This window comes from Procambarus clarkii, chromosome 5, assembly GCF_040958095.1.
Source record: "Procambarus clarkii isolate CNS0578487 chromosome 5, FALCON_Pclarkii_2.0, whole genome shotgun sequence".
NCBI lineage: Eukaryota > Metazoa > Arthropoda > Malacostraca > Decapoda > Cambaridae > Procambarus > Procambarus clarkii.
The window spans coordinates 2,269,555-2,286,379 of NC_091154.1; the positions used below are offsets into that span (position 1 = coordinate 2,269,555).

Here is a 16,825-nt window from a genome sequence, read left to right on the forward strand (position 1 = left end):
ATGTATGGCGGGTCATACAGCATGTATGGCGGGTCATACAGCATGTATGGCGGGTCATACAGCATGTATGGCGGGTCATACAGCATGTATGGCGGGTCATACAGCATGTATGGCGGGTCATACAGCATGTATGGCGGGTCATACAGCATGTATGGCGGGTCATACAGCATGTATGGCGGGTCATACAGCATGTATGACGGGTCATACAGCATGTATGGCGGGTCATACAGCATGTATGGCGGGTCATACAGCATGTATGGCGGGTCATACAGCATGTATGGCGGGTCATACAGCATGTATGACGGGTCATACAGCATGTATGGCGGGTCATACAGCATGTATGGCGGGTCATACAGCATGTATGACGGGTCATACAGCATGTATGGCGGGTCATACAGCATGTATGGCGGGTCATACAGCATGTATGGCGGGTCATACAGCATGTATGGCGGGTCATACAGCATGTATGACAGGGCAAAAAGACTGCCTACGAAAAGTCTGATGTAAAAGGCCATTCACATCATTCTACTCGATTCCCCCCAGAGGAGAGGCTGAACTGCCCGAAGCCAACCACAACAGTTTCATGAATCACCCGGCTTCCAGCCCCTTCCCCCTACTATCCCAGTTCCTGTCTCCTGTCTGGGACGGCGACAGTCCCTGTCTCCTGTCTGGGACGGCGACAGTCCCTGTCTCCTGTCTGGGACGGGGACAGTCCCTGTCTCAGCCCCGCAATCCAATCAAAATTCTGAACTTGGAATTAAGTAAAGAGGCAGCCCGAACAGGGACTCGAACCCTGGACCCTTAGGTTAAAAGCCTAATGCTCTACCGACTGAGCTATCCGGGCTTGTAGGAAGTTCATTTTGTCTCTAACAAAAAAAGTTTTTTAGTTTTGTAAACTGTAAATGTTTGGGATTGTTATATAAAGCACTGAGGGAGATTACACAGCCTGACTCTATGTGTGGTGGTGTATCTTGGCTGGCTGGCTGGCTGGGTGGTTGGCTGCATGGCTGGATGGATGGCTACTGGCTGGCTGGCTGGTTGGCTGGCTGGATGGATGGATGGCTGCTGGGTGGTTGGCTGGCTGGCTGGCTGGCTGGCTGGCTGGCTGGCTGGTTGGCTGGCTGGCTGGCTGGCTTCTGGCTGCCTGGCTTCTGGCTGCCTGGCTGGCTGCCTGGCTGGCTGGCTGGCTGCTGGCTGCCTGGCTGCTGGCTGCCTGGCTGCTGGTTGCCTGGCTGGCTACCTGCCTGGCTATCTGGCTGGCTGGCTGCTTGGCTGGCTGCTTGGCCGACTGACTGGCTGACTGCCCGAATAAAGTCTTAGGATAAAACTATGGCCAAAAATGTTTCTTGACAGCCTGTCCTCGTCAACACAACTCATCCTCCAACACAGCGCGTCCTCATAAGCTCAGCCCGTCGGAGTCGGCCCTAGTGCCGGCCTCTAAGAGATATCAGCATCTATAGTGACCCCCCCCCCCCCCCGCAATGAAATCTTCACTAAGTCCAGAGATTTGTTTCTCATAAAGGTGAGAGAGAGAGAGAGAGAGAGAGAGAGAGAGAGAGAGAGAGAGAGAGAGAGAGAGAGAGAGAGAGAGAGAGAGAGAGAGAGAGAGAGAGAGAGAGAGATTATGAGAACCTGGTAAATCCAATTGAAAAACACAAACAGGCAAGTAGATCCAAGCAGTGATGGCCGAGTGGTTAAGGCGTCTGACTAGAAATCAGATGGGATCTTCCCGCGTAGGTTCGAATCCTACTCACTGCGGATAATGTTTTGTAGTCTAATTTTATCCGCATATATCTTCGCCATCCTGATCACCGTCAGTGACATAGTGACGTAATACTGGCGGGAAAGTCTTGGGCATGGCGGCGCTATGACCTTAAGAAACTTGTTGACTCTAGTTATTTACTCCAGGAAGGTCAATTAGGTCATGAATGGTAGGACAGTTTACCGAATCATCGCCTAATTATGCTCCCAGCCCGGATAGCTCAGTCGGTAGAGCATTAGGCTTTTAACCTAAGGGTCCAGGGTTCGAGTCCCTGTTCGGGCGAGTCGTTTTAGTCAGTAGAAAAGTATATACGATGCATATTCTGTAAAGTTTTTGTGTATATAATTTCGGAAATCTTTGCCCCAAACACTTTACACTTACAAGTCATTTAGATCGTCCAGAGACACTTACAACTATGGGCACTTGTGGAGTCCTTAACAACCCATCCTCGTGTGTATATAGTACTTTTTGTAACTATGTCGACCATCGTCCATCCAACGTAATGGGCAGTTAGATAGTAGCATTTGGTACTATTCACTTTATACAGTTGAGAAATAAAGCTAAAATCCAAACCTAAATATCCCAAGGCCTAGTATAGCTTATATAACACATTGAAGCCTATTAAGAATCATCAAAATTTGCCTCACTATACCTATTAATAATTTATCAGTTAGGTTAAGGCTCTGACCAAACCGCTTTGCGTGTTGCTTTACAATAATGTAAAAACATCAATGTTATGTACTCTTACAAACCCAATATATAGTCTCCGTGGTGTAGTGGTAAGACACTCGCCTGGCGTTCCGCGAGCGCTATGTCATGGGTTCGTATCCTGGCCGGGGAGGATTTACTGGGCGCAATTCCTTAACTGTAGCCTCTGTTTAACGCAACAGTAAAATGTGTACTTGGTTGTAACAACGATTCTTCGCGGCGGGGATCGTATTCCAGGGACCATAGGATTAAGGACTTGCCCGAAACGCTACGCGTACTAGTGGCTGTACAAGAATGTAACAACTCTTGTATATATCTCAAAAAAAAAAAAAATATACCTTCTTGTATAAATAAATAAAACCATATATGTACTACATTATATTAGACCTAGTAGGAGAGTTAACTTGCATTAACAAATACAAACCTTTTCCACTTTGTCCAAAATCAATTGTATCACAATCTAAATAAAGTCAAAAATGCACAAAGCGTTTCGGGCATAACTTGAACATGATTCAATTAATTTACCTGAATTTACCCGAGGGTCCAGTTGAACTCTTTAGTGGCCTAATCCGACGACGACAGGAAGCCGGCGACTTGTCAAATGTTACCCCCCCCCCCCCGCCCAATTTTCCTGTTAGTGTTTAACAATGTAAACACTTGACAAGGCATACAACCCTTGTGTATATTAGCCACGGAGTGAAGAAACAATGACTCGTGCCCGGGGCTATACATGCCCATGCCCGGGGCTATACATGCCCATGCCCGGGGCTATACATGCCCATGCCCGGGGCTATTCCTGCCCGTGCCACCTCCTGGGATGGGTTATTCTTCATCTATTAATCAGGAAACAATGGGTCCTGTCGTGGGGTCTCGCCTGCTGCCCCCCACTGCCAGCCTCACCACACTGTAGCTCCTCTCTACAACTTTACGAAAACGAATAACTTTTTTTTTTTTTTGAGATATATACAAGAGTTGTTACATTCTTGTACAGCCACTAGTACGCGTAGCGTTTCGAGCAAGTCCTTAATCCTATGGTCCCTGGAATACGATCCCCTGCCGCGAAGAATCGTTTTTTCATCCAAGTACACATTTTACTGTTGCGTTAAACAGAGGCTACAGTTAAGGAATTGCGCCCAGTAAATCCTCCCCGGCCAGGATACGAACCCATGACATAGCGCTCGCGGAACGCCAGGCGAGTGTCTTACCACTACACCACGGAGACTGCTAGGAAATAATGGAAAGGAAACTCTGTCAACAAACTCTGTAGGAAACTCTGTAGGAGTTTCTGTAGGAAACTCTGTCAACAAACTATACTCCATTGACACACCGGCCGTGGCCCTTCCTATATACATAGTTCGTGTAGCCCTAATGCTTATCTTAGCCGACAGTAGTGACGAATATATTTACCTACACTTCGACACAGTCGGGAACACTTCGACACAGTCGGGAACACTTCGACACAGTCGGAAACACTTCGACACAGTTGGGAACACTTCGACACAGTCGGAAACACTTCGACACAGTCGGAAACACTTCGACACAGTCGGGAACACTTCGACACAGTCGGGAACACTTCGACACAGTCGGAAACACTTCGACACAGTCGGGAACACTTCGACACAGTCGGAAACACTTCGACACAGTCGGAAACACTTCGACACAGTCGGAAACACTTTGATACAGTCGGGAACACTCCCACACAGGACCGGTGGTGACTCCCAACTGAACCGTTCGAGACGTGTCTCTCCGGAGTGAAGCCATTCATGACACCGCTCGAAGCGTGTCTCAACGCCTCACAACACTGCTTATTAAAATGTTTCACTCATCTCCAATAATAATTATAATAATCATCATTTTATATTGAAGCAAAAGTACATACATACATACATAAATAGGACACAAGACTATGTAGAGGATATACAGGTGAAACACGGACAAAGCCTCAAGCCATTAACACACACACAGTTTCACTCCATGATGTGGACAAAATTACCTTAAAAACACAACGAAATTAAAACTAATTGAGATCAAAGGCAGAACTGAATTGAAGTAGAGAAATAGAACAAAATAATTATATACATGGTCACTGGAACATCAGAAATTGCAGCCGATTGTAATTTTCACAATAAATTCAAAGGAATAACAAATTTTATTATTTTTTTTACACAGCAGATAACAGCTGTACTAAGTACAGGTTCAGTAATTAATGTTCAATAACGCCAAACTATATTTTGACATTTAGGAAGTAAGTTAAGTTACATGGAGTTTATCAGGTAATTCTTAGTTTCTGATTTAACTTAACCTACGCTAAAATATGCATACGCTGCTAATATATATAATAACCTCTGGAGGGTTATTAAGGCCTGGCAACCACTGGAGGGTTATTTATCTGAATTTACCTAACACTCCAGTGGCCTCGATGAGGACAGCAAGCCGGGGGCTTGTCAAAGGTCCCACAATTTGTCCTCATTATTTTGTCTAGCTGATTTTAAAGTTCAGGAGTTTTTTTGCCATTCAAGGCTTCAGCGGGTAGGCGGTTCAATGGGTTTATAACATTATGGGCGAAAAAGCATCTCCTGTTTACAGTCCTATCGTCCTTTCAGCTCCTAAATTAAAGCCTATTAATCTCTGGAGGGTTGTTAAGGTCTATCAACCTCTGGAGGGTTATTAAGGCCTATCAACCTCTGGAGGGTTGTTAAGGTCTATCAACCTCTGGAGGGTTATTAAGGTCTATCAACCTCTGGAGGGTTATTAAGGCCTATCAACCTCTGGAGGGTTGTTAAGGTCTATCAACCTCTGGAGGGTTGTTAAGGTCTATCAACCTCTGGAGGGTTATTAAGGCCTATCAACCTCTGGAGGGTTGTTAAGGTCTATCAACCTCTGGAGGGTTGTTAAGGTCTATCAACCTCTGGAGGGTTATTAAGGCCTATCAACCTCTGGAGGGTTATTAAGGCCTATCAACCTCTGGAGGGTTATTAAGACCTATCAACCTCTGGAGCTTTATTAAGGCCTATCAACCTCTGGAGGGTTATTAAGACCTATCAACCTCTGGAGCTTTATTAAGGTCTATCAACCTCTGGAGGGTTATTAAGGCCTATCAACTTCTGGAGGGTTATTAAGGCCTATCAACTTCTGGAGGGTTGTTAAGGTCTATCAACCTCTGGAGGGTTGTTAAGGTCTATCAACCTCTGGAGGGTTATTAAGGTCTATCAACCTCTGGAGGGTTATTAAGGCCTATCAACTTCTGGAGGGTTATTAAGGCCTATCAACCTCTGGAGGGTTATTAAGACCTATTAACCTCTGGAGGGTTATTAAGGCCTATCAACCTCTGGAGGGTTATTAAGGCCTATCAATCTCTGGTGGGTTATTAAGGCCTATCAACCTCTGGAGGGTTATTAAGGCCTATCAACCTCTGGAGGGTTAAGGCCTATCAACCTCTGGAGGGTTATTAAGACCTATCAACCTCTGGAGGGTTATTAAGACCTATCAACCTCTGGAGGGTTATTAAGACCTATCAACCTCTGCAGGGTTGATAGGTCCTCACAAGACCGCCGGACTCGTAAGGTGATGACAATGGTAGCATTACACACAGAAATCACAATTGCGTGATGCATCAAATGAACAAATCCACAAGGGCCGTGACGAGGATTCGAACCTGCGTCCGAGAGCATCCCAGACGCTGCCTTAATCGACTGAGTAAGTTCAGTAGAACTTCAGTTTCAACTCCTTTTGACCATGTCGTAGCTCAGTCGATTAAGGCAGCGTCTGGGATGCTCTCGGACGCAGGTTCGAATCCTCGTCACGGCCCTTGTGGATTTGTTCAATGGTAGCATGCTGGGTTTGGAGCCTGCGTCGCCACGTACACGCATGTGCTTGGCTATCAGTGCCCATGGGAAGCGAGATCTAGCTCCGTGGCCCCACCGAGCAACTGGTTAAATGGTGTACTGATTTTTCTCATTTGTTTTAGTGATGTAATACCTACTCTTAAGGCTTGTTTCAAAATATCATCTCCCTGACTCGGGACAAGATGTGACAGTTAATCTTAGCATGTGCAACTCTTCAAGTAACCTCATATTTTATCTTACAAGGTCCTGCTAAACTTTCTTTAACAATAGGTGACATTTTAAGACAGACAAAAAAAAAAAAGGATCAATATAGACCAAGTTTATTTACATAAAATTTCCCACACATTTGAAATTGTTTGTTAACAAGGCACACACCATCATGACTAGAAATGACCATATTAAAGTGTGTGCCATTAAACAACAACAATACAAATATATTTCAGTACTGAACTATTTTCTTGACAAAAACAATTCACTACACTCAACAAGTTTTACATAAAAAGTGCTAAAATGTCAATTGTTTTGCAAGCTATTAACTTTGTTTGGATTCCCCTCCGCGCTTTTAATATTTGTGTGTGCAGTCTTGAGCAAAGTGCCTCCAACAATGCCAGCGAACAGCAGGAGACCGATGTGGCGGTTTGCTCGGAACTTCTGACCACAGTCGCCCGGGTTGTTGACATCCAGCGTCCACACCTGGCCGTACGTTAAAAACAAAAGGCAATCAATCAATCAATTTCTGTATTGTGAAATTTAATATACGTCAAATGTATTGGTGAAAAACCTGCTAATGGCTAAGAACATGATCACTGTGAATGGCATAATAGAGGTTCTTGGTCTACCAACAGACCGAGAACAGATTTGCAAGTTTTTATTTTCTTGTACTGTAGCTGGCAGGAAACAGAGCATCCCATGACCATCAAAACAGGTGATGTATGTCACACCCAGCAACTAGTTCCACAGTCCCTGACAGAAGAACAAGAACTTCCCAAACTAAGTTTGGGAAGCGAGGAAGCGGTCTGCCAGGCTTCATGCCTGCCCGGGGTGGTGGGTGGGAGATGGCCTGGTTTGCCCACTGACCGTGTTGGGCACAACTCTAGTACCTTCTACCCAGTGACGTCACAGATTCACTTTGTTCCCATTGTTTTGATTTGTCACGAGACTGGAGTGTTCATTCAGTGACTTTGTTGGATATATCTGCACAATCTAGGAACATCCGTGCACCATATCGGCTCCAAATGCACGCATTGTGTCAGTGAAAGCATCCACAAGCGGGACACGTAAAAGAAAGAGGTCAGTGATGACATTTGAGAAGAAAGTTGAAATAATTAAGAAGGTGGAGAGCAGAGTCCCAAGAAGTGTCGTGTGCGCTGAATATGGCATTAGCAAAGGCACTGTTTTTTATCTTCTTAAGGATAAACATATCATTTTTTTACTATTTGTTTAGAAGTGAAAGTGATAAGCCAATACAAAATAGAAAAGCAGTAAATAAAGCAAAAGTGGAAAGTGTTGATAATGCAGAGTGGGAGTGGTACAAACAGAGGTGGAAGGGAGAGCAGCAGTGAGCGTGCTTATAAATAAAATAAGATAAAATAATAAGATAAAAATCTTATCTCTGAGGGGCTGATTTACAAATGCAACATTTTACTCTCTGGAATTGCCTTTCTCAGGTGACATGCACGAAGCCCCTTTCCCCATCTGTCAACAGCATGCGGTGATCACATTTAGAATGGATGCATTAAAATACTGAGAAAATCCAAGACTTTTACATCACCCATGTCACCGATTCTGAACCAGATATACACAAAGGTCAAGATAGGTTGAATACATTCATCACGACCTCTCAATACTCACTTAAGATCCAACCATTGTAAACTATTTACCAATAGATATACAAATAATACCCTTTGTTATGCCCCTTATTACCATGACACAAATTCATTTGATGGATAAATGATGTTAATACTAACCCAAAATTTCACCACAGCACTCATGGAAGGTCCAAACTCAAATAATAACTTTTACCTTAAATTTTGGCTGCCCCACATTCATTGCTGAGGAGAGCTAAGGTTGACAGGTTATTGAAAACAGATCTAGTAGAGGCAATCTTTTTTTGGGGGGGGCGGGGGGGTGGGGTGGGGGGGGGAATCACATATTGGAACTGACCAGTTGTTTATTTAGCACCGAATTTTCCCAAAAGTGTACATTTTGCCGAGTGTTTCACATCCAGGCCCCAATTACTGCCGGGTGCACAGGGACTAACAGTGAATGAACAACACCTGATGATCCCTCGCTGCCCAGAACTTGATGTAGTGCTTTATTCCAGAGGGTAAGTGCTAACATGCTCTTTAGTTGTAATAATAAGGTGGCTCTTTCCTCCTTTCTGTAACCAACCCTCTACAGCACGACACTAAACTGACAGAGCAGGACACAACTTCCTGGACCAAACCCTCTACAGCAGGACGCTAAACTGACAGAGCAGGACACAACTTCCTGGACCAAACCCTCTACAGCAGGACACTAAACTGACAGAGCAGGACACAACTTCCTGGACCAAACCCTCTACAGCAGGACACTAAACTGACGGAGCAGGACACAACTTCCTGGACCAAACCCTCTACAGCAGGACACTAAACTGACAGAGCAGGACACAACTTCCTGGACCAAACCCTCTACAGCACGACACTAAACTGACAGAGCAGGACACAACTTCCTGGACCAAACCCTCTACAGCACGACACTAAACTGGCAGAGCAGGACACAACTTCCTGGACCAAACCCTCTACAGCAGGACACTAAACTGACAGAGCAGGACACAACTTCCTGGACCAAACCCTCTACAGCACGACACTAAACTGACAGAGCAGGACACAACTTCCTGGACCAAACCCTCTACAGCAGGACACTAAACTGACAGAGCAGGACACAACTTCCTGGACCAAACCCTCTACAGCAGGACACTAAACTGACAGAGCAGGACACAACTTCCTGGACCAAACCCTCTACAGCACGACACTAAACTGACAGAGCAGGACACAACTTCCTGGACCAAACCCTCTACAGCACGACACTAAACTGACAGAGCAGGACACAACTTCCTGGACCAAACCCTCTACAGCAGGACACTAAACTGACAGAGCAGGACACAACTTCCTGGACCAAACCCTCTACAGCAGGACGCTAAACTGACAGAGCAGGACACACCGAGCAATATGGCCTGCGTTCAAGTCCTGGCCGCAGGGAAGATTGTCTGGGCACCAATTATTAACTCTTCACCCCTGTTCACCCAGCAGTAACAGAGGACTTGTTTGTTGAACGACTGGCGGGTCGTGTTCCAGGGTAAAACTAGTAGGGTAAGGCTTACCATGAGCTATGGCAAGAGATAGCTCTCAGCCTGCTAAAAAAGTCAAAAGTAGTCTGCTCCTGTACACACCTGTGTAAAGACAAAAACTGAGAAAAAGAGCAAAAATACACACCTGGTTTGCTATGTGTGCCACAGTGGCCGTCACAGCCAGGTAGTACGGCCATGCCAGTTCGGAATTATAGCCGACGAGCAGTAAACTGGAGGTCATCATCACACCGAAGCCACTGAGCCATTTCCAGGTTGTGTCGCCAAACTTCAATGCTGTTGACTTGATGCCAATTATCACATCGTCATATTTGTCCTGAAAGGATAAATACATTACTGGTGATATATAAATAACATCATCTGTCAAGACCATGTAATTTCTTCCATGTATCAGAACATAAAATACATTTATTAACGTACCAAATAACTGAATTAGTACAGAAAAGATTATTGTAATATACTTATAAATATTAAGCAGCTCGGAGAAAATAGAAACTGATGAAATAAAAATTTGAGATACTGTATAAGAAAGCGGTATTATGCACTGATGATCGAGACAATTATCTAATGGGGATCCTGGCTATGACAATTATTATCTAATGGGGATCCTGGCTGTGACAATTATTATCTAATGGGGATCCTGGCTGTGACAATTATTATCTAATGGGGATCCTGGCTGTGACAATTATTATCTAACAGGGATCCTGGTCAAATATGAGCCTAAACCAAATAAAGGTAAACCTTGCTCATGAGGCGCAGGACGAGTGTGTCGCCACACACTGCCACGCACCACCAGGGACCCTTCTCATGTGCTGCTCATGCATAATTACCTTCCCAACATGTATGGATTTTCAAAATGGGTCTAGCATTTACCTGGTGTGCATAAATTGTGTCATATATGAGAGTCCAGGCTATGCCCGCTGTGTAGAGAGGAAGACAGATGCTCCAGTCACACGAACCAAGCACCGCAGCCCAGCCCAGGAGCGCTCCCCAGTTGAACGTGAAGCCCAGCATGAGCTGCGGCCAGTACGTTACACGTTTCATCAGGGGATATAGTACAACCAAGCCTGTTGAGCAATGTCTTTTATTACACAATGGCAGACCTTAGAGGCCTCATCGTGGTGGTTCACAAGATATTGTATATCTAACATTTCGTAAAAAGTTACTATAATAAAGTCATACATATATTAACAGGACAATATACAGGAAATTGCAAGGCAGAGCAAACATTGTATGCAGTATGAGACACGGTAGAACATTGTATGCAGAATGAGACACGGTAGAACATTGTATGCAGTATGAGACACAGTAGAACATTGTATGCAGTATGAGACACAGTAGAACATTGTATGCAGTATGAGACACAGTAGAACATTGTATGCAGTATGAGACACAGTAGAACATTGTATGCAGTATGAGACACAGTAGAACATTGTATGCAGTATGAGACAAAGTAGAACATTGTATGCAGTATGAGACCTGTGATGCTCCAATACTCTTCCGTTAACAACAACGTTCTTACCAAGTGAGCTGGCCCCGAGCAGCACCGCGTACATATTAAGCTGCAGGAGGACAAGGCAGCCCAGGCTCAGCTGCGTACCCAGGCACACGAGAGCATCAAACATCGAGAGCGAACCACTGGCTAAAGGTCGGCCCGCTGTTCGAGCCACCTGAAACGACCAACACCACATCAGCTTACACTCTTACACTTGTTATATGACAAAGAGTGCTGGGAAAACGGGACACCACGAGCGTAGCTCTCATCCTGTTTCTACACTTAGGTAATTAGGTAATTACTCACTCCATGTCTTGTGTCTTCCTGCATCTGGATAAGGTTGAGAAATGTTAAAGGAGTGCGTATTGGAGAAGGGTCTAGAACGGATTGAAACGTTGCCACTTTCCTTTATGGGCTGGGAATTCATTTTCAGTCACATTAATGTGAATTATTCTTGGCTGTGATGGAGAGATTTGTAAGACTGGCAATTGCTTCTGAAAAAGCAGCATAAAGACTGAACACAGTTGATGGAGCTCATAAGAGAGAGACCTTATATAAGCACACAACACAGCTTTACAGGCAAGAAAGCAGCAGTATTAGATCAACAAAAGAGGAGTGTGCAAGGTGAAACAAGAGAAAATGTATAGAGCGGAAGAAGAGAATCGTATAATGAATGAAAGGAATGTTAGACTGGGAGACAAACAAGGACCTCGAGACAGTGTACTACCGTGCTCCTGGCCCTGACAGAAGTGAAACGTGTATGTACAAAATGGCAGAGTTCTCAAGAATACGGACAGTGGAAATTATTTTTTGTATACTGTATAGAAAAGCAACTGGTGTAAGTATGAGGGATAGGCAAAGCATTGCAACAGTACACGAGACATGTTTTGAGCAACAGTGGTGAGTGAAATGTGGAGTTGTGGGTGCGAGTGAAGCACAATTAATTTCACAATGGTCAAATAAAAGATCATATGGTAAAGAGAAGTGACCTTTATCTTGCAAGTGAAGCTCTCTTCCAAGATAAACTCTCATCCAAGAAAGGAAGAGAAGAGGAGCAAGAGAACTCAATAAAGGTTTATGTGGTGATAAACAAAGTACATTTCTCCCTTCCCCCCCCCCCTGAAGAAATGTGCTCCCCCCCCCCCCCACACGCTATATGAAGCTCCCAGGAGGAATATGGCATTAGGGCAATAAATAGAAGAAGTAAACAAAATAGCTTGACAATATAAGTAATATCTTTAGATGAAAATGCATTTCAATGATCGTGTTCTTCCCGATAATGTTGGTGGCAGTGCCCACGGCAGAGGACAACAGTGGTGTTAAACATGTCCTGCTCGGTCCTTAACCAGCAGGTATGATCTACAGGTAAATACAGTGAGAGTGCAGGTAAGCTGGTCAACTACACTTCAGAAAACAGGAAAGTGTTTTTCTTTCTTGAAAGTATAAAAGGGCTGGAAGCCTAAGGTGTCACACAAACTTCACCAGTGAGCAAACTACTGAAAAGTGAAACGTCTTTGACAAATAGGATTGTAAGACACACGACAACAAGGGTGACATACACAGAACATACACAACAAAATTACCTCTATGACTCACCTGGCCTGAACATAATTTAATGACCAAACAAAATGACACACTGAATTCCCATCAATATTTAAAATACACAGTAAGAGCATATTTCTTAAAAGGACTTAAAACAAGGAATAGAACATTTACAGACGAGGAGTCACAATAACGTGGCTGAAAAATGTTGACCAAACCACACACTAGAAAGTGAAGAGACGAAGACGTTTCAGTCCGTCCTGGACCATTCTCAAGTCGATTGATTATCACAATCGACTTGATAACGGTCCAGGACGGACCGAAACGTCGTCGTCTCTTCACTTTCTAGTGTGTGGTCTGGTCAACAATAGAACATTTACCAAAGCTTTACGGAAATTTATATTTAAGACACACAATAAGAGCATATTTCTTAACAGGACTTAAAACAAGGAATACAATGTTTACTAAAGCTGTATAAAGTTTGCAATCCAGTTGTTATACAACAAAACAAAGTTAAGTGTTTTTAAAAAATAAGTAACTTCCTCCCAACATAAACAAAGTTATCCAAGGAAATAATGGGAAAGTTACCTTGCTATCATAGTCTCTGTCCCACATATCATTGATAGTGCACCCAGCACCCCGCATCACAAGGGTACCAAACGCAAACAGCGCTAACATGCCCAGGTCTGGCGGACACCCCGGTGGGGCTGCCAGAGCAATACTCCAGCCACACGGCCAAAACAGGAGCCAAGACCCAATGGGGCGGTCAAGCCGCATCAGCTGGAGGTATGCGCGTAAGGTCTTTGGCGCATTTTGTACTAGTCTTTGAGGAATGGTTGGATTTGGTCCATAATCCAAGGACAAATCTACACCAGCCGTATCTATTTTTTTATCTTTTTCATGTATATTATTGGGTTGTGGGAAATTGGAGTCTGAAACTCTACTACCAGACTTATCTATATGCACTCCATCATGAGTCCTTTGCAGCTGTTTCACAAACAAAATACTTTTAGGAGATTTTGGAATACCACTGAAATATCTCTCCCGGCTGACGTTACAGTGGTGAGAGTTTGGCGCGATAACACGACGTCTCTGGCACTCGCAGGTCAGAAACATACACCTCGGACTCGTAGTGCAACACGAGTGGCGGGTAACATAAATGAGCGAGTTGATTTTTCTGTGGCCAAGGATGGCTAAAGATCCTCCACGAGGCACTCTCCTCACCATCCATTGGAGCAAAGACATTCCCTTCCTAACACTCTCTCCTGGAAAAGAAAATTAATTGATAAAATGTTGTACATACATTGATATACACTATACATACACTGTATATATATATATACATTGAGTCTTTAACTATAAACAAGAGACAAATTTTAATATTGTTAAGCAAAGCTAATATTATTCATTATTATCAGCATAATTTAGAGCAACCTTTCTGAACTTCTGAGCTTTGAGCCTTGAACTTAGAAAAAGAGTTACAGATGCACAGACCCACAGCCATAGATAATTCAAATGACTGAGAGCACCGCTGTGTTTATAGTCTACCTGGCTCAATGTTTCACCATGTATTCCTTCCTAACCCAACATTTCTTCTGCTCCAAATATACAACATTACACATGATGCCGGGAGCCCAAACATTACTATGGGCTCCACCAAACACTACTCAAATGGAGACAAAACTTCAGAATCAACATAATAATGAACATGAAATATGGCAGACTTTCATTCAATCCAAGTTTTACTGATATGTCTTGATTGTCCAGCAATGTTTCTCATGTATGAAGTTGGAGTTTGTGTGTTGTATCATATATCATTAGACTGGATTCCCTCAAGCAGGTTTCCACTGTAAAAGTAGGAACAACTGTTCAATAGAAAATTTGGTGTAACAAAAAAGGTTCACAACCAGTTGTTTTTATTCAAGAAATAAAAGATTTTTACAGATTTGTATAGGGAATGATAACTATTTTTTAATTTACTGCATAGGCTATCCAACGTAGGATACAAATCCAACGAAATGTGTGACCATAAAAATGATTAAACAATTTGGATTGTTTATAGTATTGGTTATGTAGAAATATTAAACTATCGCGATTATCAGCTTTGGCAGTGGTGAACAACTCTCAGTTTATTCCTTTAAACACACATATCTTTTCCTCTATTCCAGATAGTTTAATGCCTTAAATTTCAAAATAAAGTTCATACTTTGCTTTAACTCTATGAAATACAGCAATACTGTATTAATGGCCCAAATGGCACAAATGATACAACATCAAACATTTTTACATAATGGTAATGTCAATGCTTATCAACTGGACATCTGTCAAATTTCCTTCTTTTTATCCCATATTTGTTATGTTAATGGATGCCACAAATCAGAAACATACAAAAATCATTGCAGGATGACCAAAGTCATCCCAGAAATAAGTGGCTCAAGTCTAGCTGTACTACGTCATCACTACTCCTTAAACATAAGCTGAAGAAAAATGTATATATACTATATATTCCATGTGCCGGGTGTGTAATGTATTTATTATTTGTGTCTGCAGAATTGAGTTATTAGTTCTTGGACTCCGCCTTTCTAACCAATCTATTTTTCCTCTATTATGTCTACTACAAATATTTGTCTCTAACACACCCAGAATGACCAATGTGACCAATTTGCCAGAATGTAATTGCCATATTATAATAGCATCCAGGAATGAGTTTGCACAAAGAGTACAATATGGCTGACACTTCAGCGACTAACATGAATAATTAATTAATTTTGTCAAGACAGGCAGCCTGTGTATATATGTACTGTACATTAGGCTTATATCAACCATGCCGCCCCCCCCCCTCCAAGGTCGAATTATTGGCCCCTACCAGCATACAATCCCGCACCAAACTGAATAACTCCCGGGTACCTATTCACTGCTAGGTGGACAGTGGCATTAGGTAAAGAAAATGCGCCTAACCATTTCCGCAACCCGCCCGAGATTCAAACCCGGGATTCCCGAATTGTGAGTTGAGAATGAAACCAAAGATGACAAGTCACGGGCTGCTGTGACCTTGAGCTCCACCGGTGTCACAACGCCTCAGATGACCTCAGTAACCCGCGTCACGTGACCCACACGACGGTAAGCCACGACACATGGCGGAACTTTCCTGTTTTAACCAAACTTGACCACCAACAGCATTGCGTCATGACTGACAACCACGCCAGAAATACCATCAAATAACTCCCCTCCCCCAAAACAACTATTTACCGCCTCTTTTTCGATTTGTGAGTGTTATAACCGGCATCAGGAGCCGGTTATAACACTCACAAATGCACAAAAAAGGCAAGAAAATCGGGTAATTCTCACATGATAAAGAAAAATATCGTTGCTCCGCCCTCACCGCCGCCCGGGTGGTTGCCACCTCCTGTTTTTATTTTGTTTATGTTCGCGAGACGTTAAGTTCCCGCCACTGTTTCTCATCTGGTAAATATTTCTTTCCATAGCTCAGCCTTGGTCTCATGAATTTTATTATATATATGGCAAATCAGATAGGATAAATATTTTAATATTTTTCATGTGGTGATTGGGGAAAGAAGACACGGGGGGAACTATCGACAAGCCGCATGCTAACTGTCCCAGTCGAGGCCTCGGGAAACTGTAGCCTCCAGGTAAATCCAGGTACACTGTATATGGTCTGGGTCCTGGTGCGAGAGTATTGTCCTCTCTGTTGGTCTGGGTCCTGGTGTGTGTATTGTCCTCTCTGTTGGTCAGGGTCCTGGTGTGTGTACTCACCTAGTTGTACTCACCTAGTTGTGTTTGCGGGGGTTGAGCTCTGGCTCTTTGGTCCCGCCTCTCAACCGTCAATCAACAGGTGTACATGGAATGCATGTACAATGGGTCCTGGTGTGTGTATTGTCCTCTCTGTTGGTCTGGGTCCTGGTGAGAGTATTGTCCTCTCTGTTGGTCTGGGTCCTGGTGTGTGTATTGTCCTCTCTGTTGGTCTGGGTCCTGGTGAGAGTATTGTCCTCTCTGTTGGTCTGGGTCCTGGTGTGTGTATTGTCCTCTCTGTTGGTCAGGGTCCTGGTGTGAGAGTATTGTCCTCTCTGTTGGTCTGGGTCCTGGTGTGTGTATTGTCCTCTCTGTTG

At 43.7% G+C, this 16,825-nt stretch overlaps 1 protein-coding gene and 3 non-coding genes across 6 annotated transcripts; 2 read left to right on the forward strand and 2 right to left on the reverse strand.

The window, feature by feature from the left end:
- Positions 1-771: 771 nt before the first annotated feature.
- Positions 772-844, reverse strand: TRNAK-UUU (transfer RNA lysine (anticodon UUU)). Its single transcript has one exon. It is a non-coding gene; the product is annotated as a tRNA-Lys (tRNA).
- Positions 845-1,676: 832 nt separating this feature from the next.
- Positions 1,677-1,758, forward strand: TRNAS-AGA (transfer RNA serine (anticodon AGA)). The gene has a single exon. It is a non-coding gene; the product is annotated as a tRNA-Ser (tRNA).
- Positions 1,759-1,971: 213 nt separating this feature from the next.
- Positions 1,972-2,044, forward strand: TRNAK-UUU (transfer RNA lysine (anticodon UUU)). Its single transcript has one exon. It is a non-coding gene; the product is annotated as a tRNA-Lys (tRNA).
- A 4,575-nt stretch (positions 2,045-6,619) lies between these two features.
- Positions 6,620-16,127, reverse strand: Coq2 (ubiquinone biosynthesis protein COQ2, mitochondrial). Of its 3 annotated transcripts, none has more exons than XM_045752302.2 (6): positions 16,047-16,127; positions 13,287-13,963; positions 11,184-11,331; positions 10,535-10,728; positions 9,789-9,977; positions 6,620-7,008 (listed from the first exon to the last, which is right to left on the reverse strand). In XM_045752302.2, exons 2-6 carry the CDS (start codon positions 13,941-13,943, stop codon positions 6,829-6,831), a joined length of 1,368 nt encoding a protein of 455 aa, XP_045608258.2. In that variant the 5' UTR covers positions 13,944-13,963; positions 16,047-16,127; the 3' UTR covers positions 6,620-6,828. The 3 variants fall into 3 exon arrangements, with proteins under 3 accessions (XP_045608258.2, XP_045608266.2, XP_045608249.2); XM_045752310.2 differs by lacking the exon at positions 16,047-16,127 and adding an exon at positions 15,750-15,878; XM_045752293.2 differs by lacking the exon at positions 16,047-16,127 and adding an exon at positions 15,657-15,803.
- Between the last annotated feature and the right edge of the window lie 698 nt (positions 16,128-16,825).

Coding starts and splice junctions, on each gene's coding strand:
- Coq2 (XM_045752302.2), bottom strand. CDS start 13,943: ATGTCTTTGCTCCAATGGATGGTGAGGAGAGTGCCTCGTGGAGGATCT. Junction 11,332..13,286: donor ACAGAGACTATGATAGCAAG/GTAACTTTCCCA, acceptor TGGTCGTTTCAG/GTGGCTCGAACAGCGGGCCG. Junction 10,729..11,183: donor GCTCGGGGCCAGCTCACTTG/GTAAGAACGTTG, acceptor ATTGCTCAACAG/GCTTGGTTGTACTATATCCC.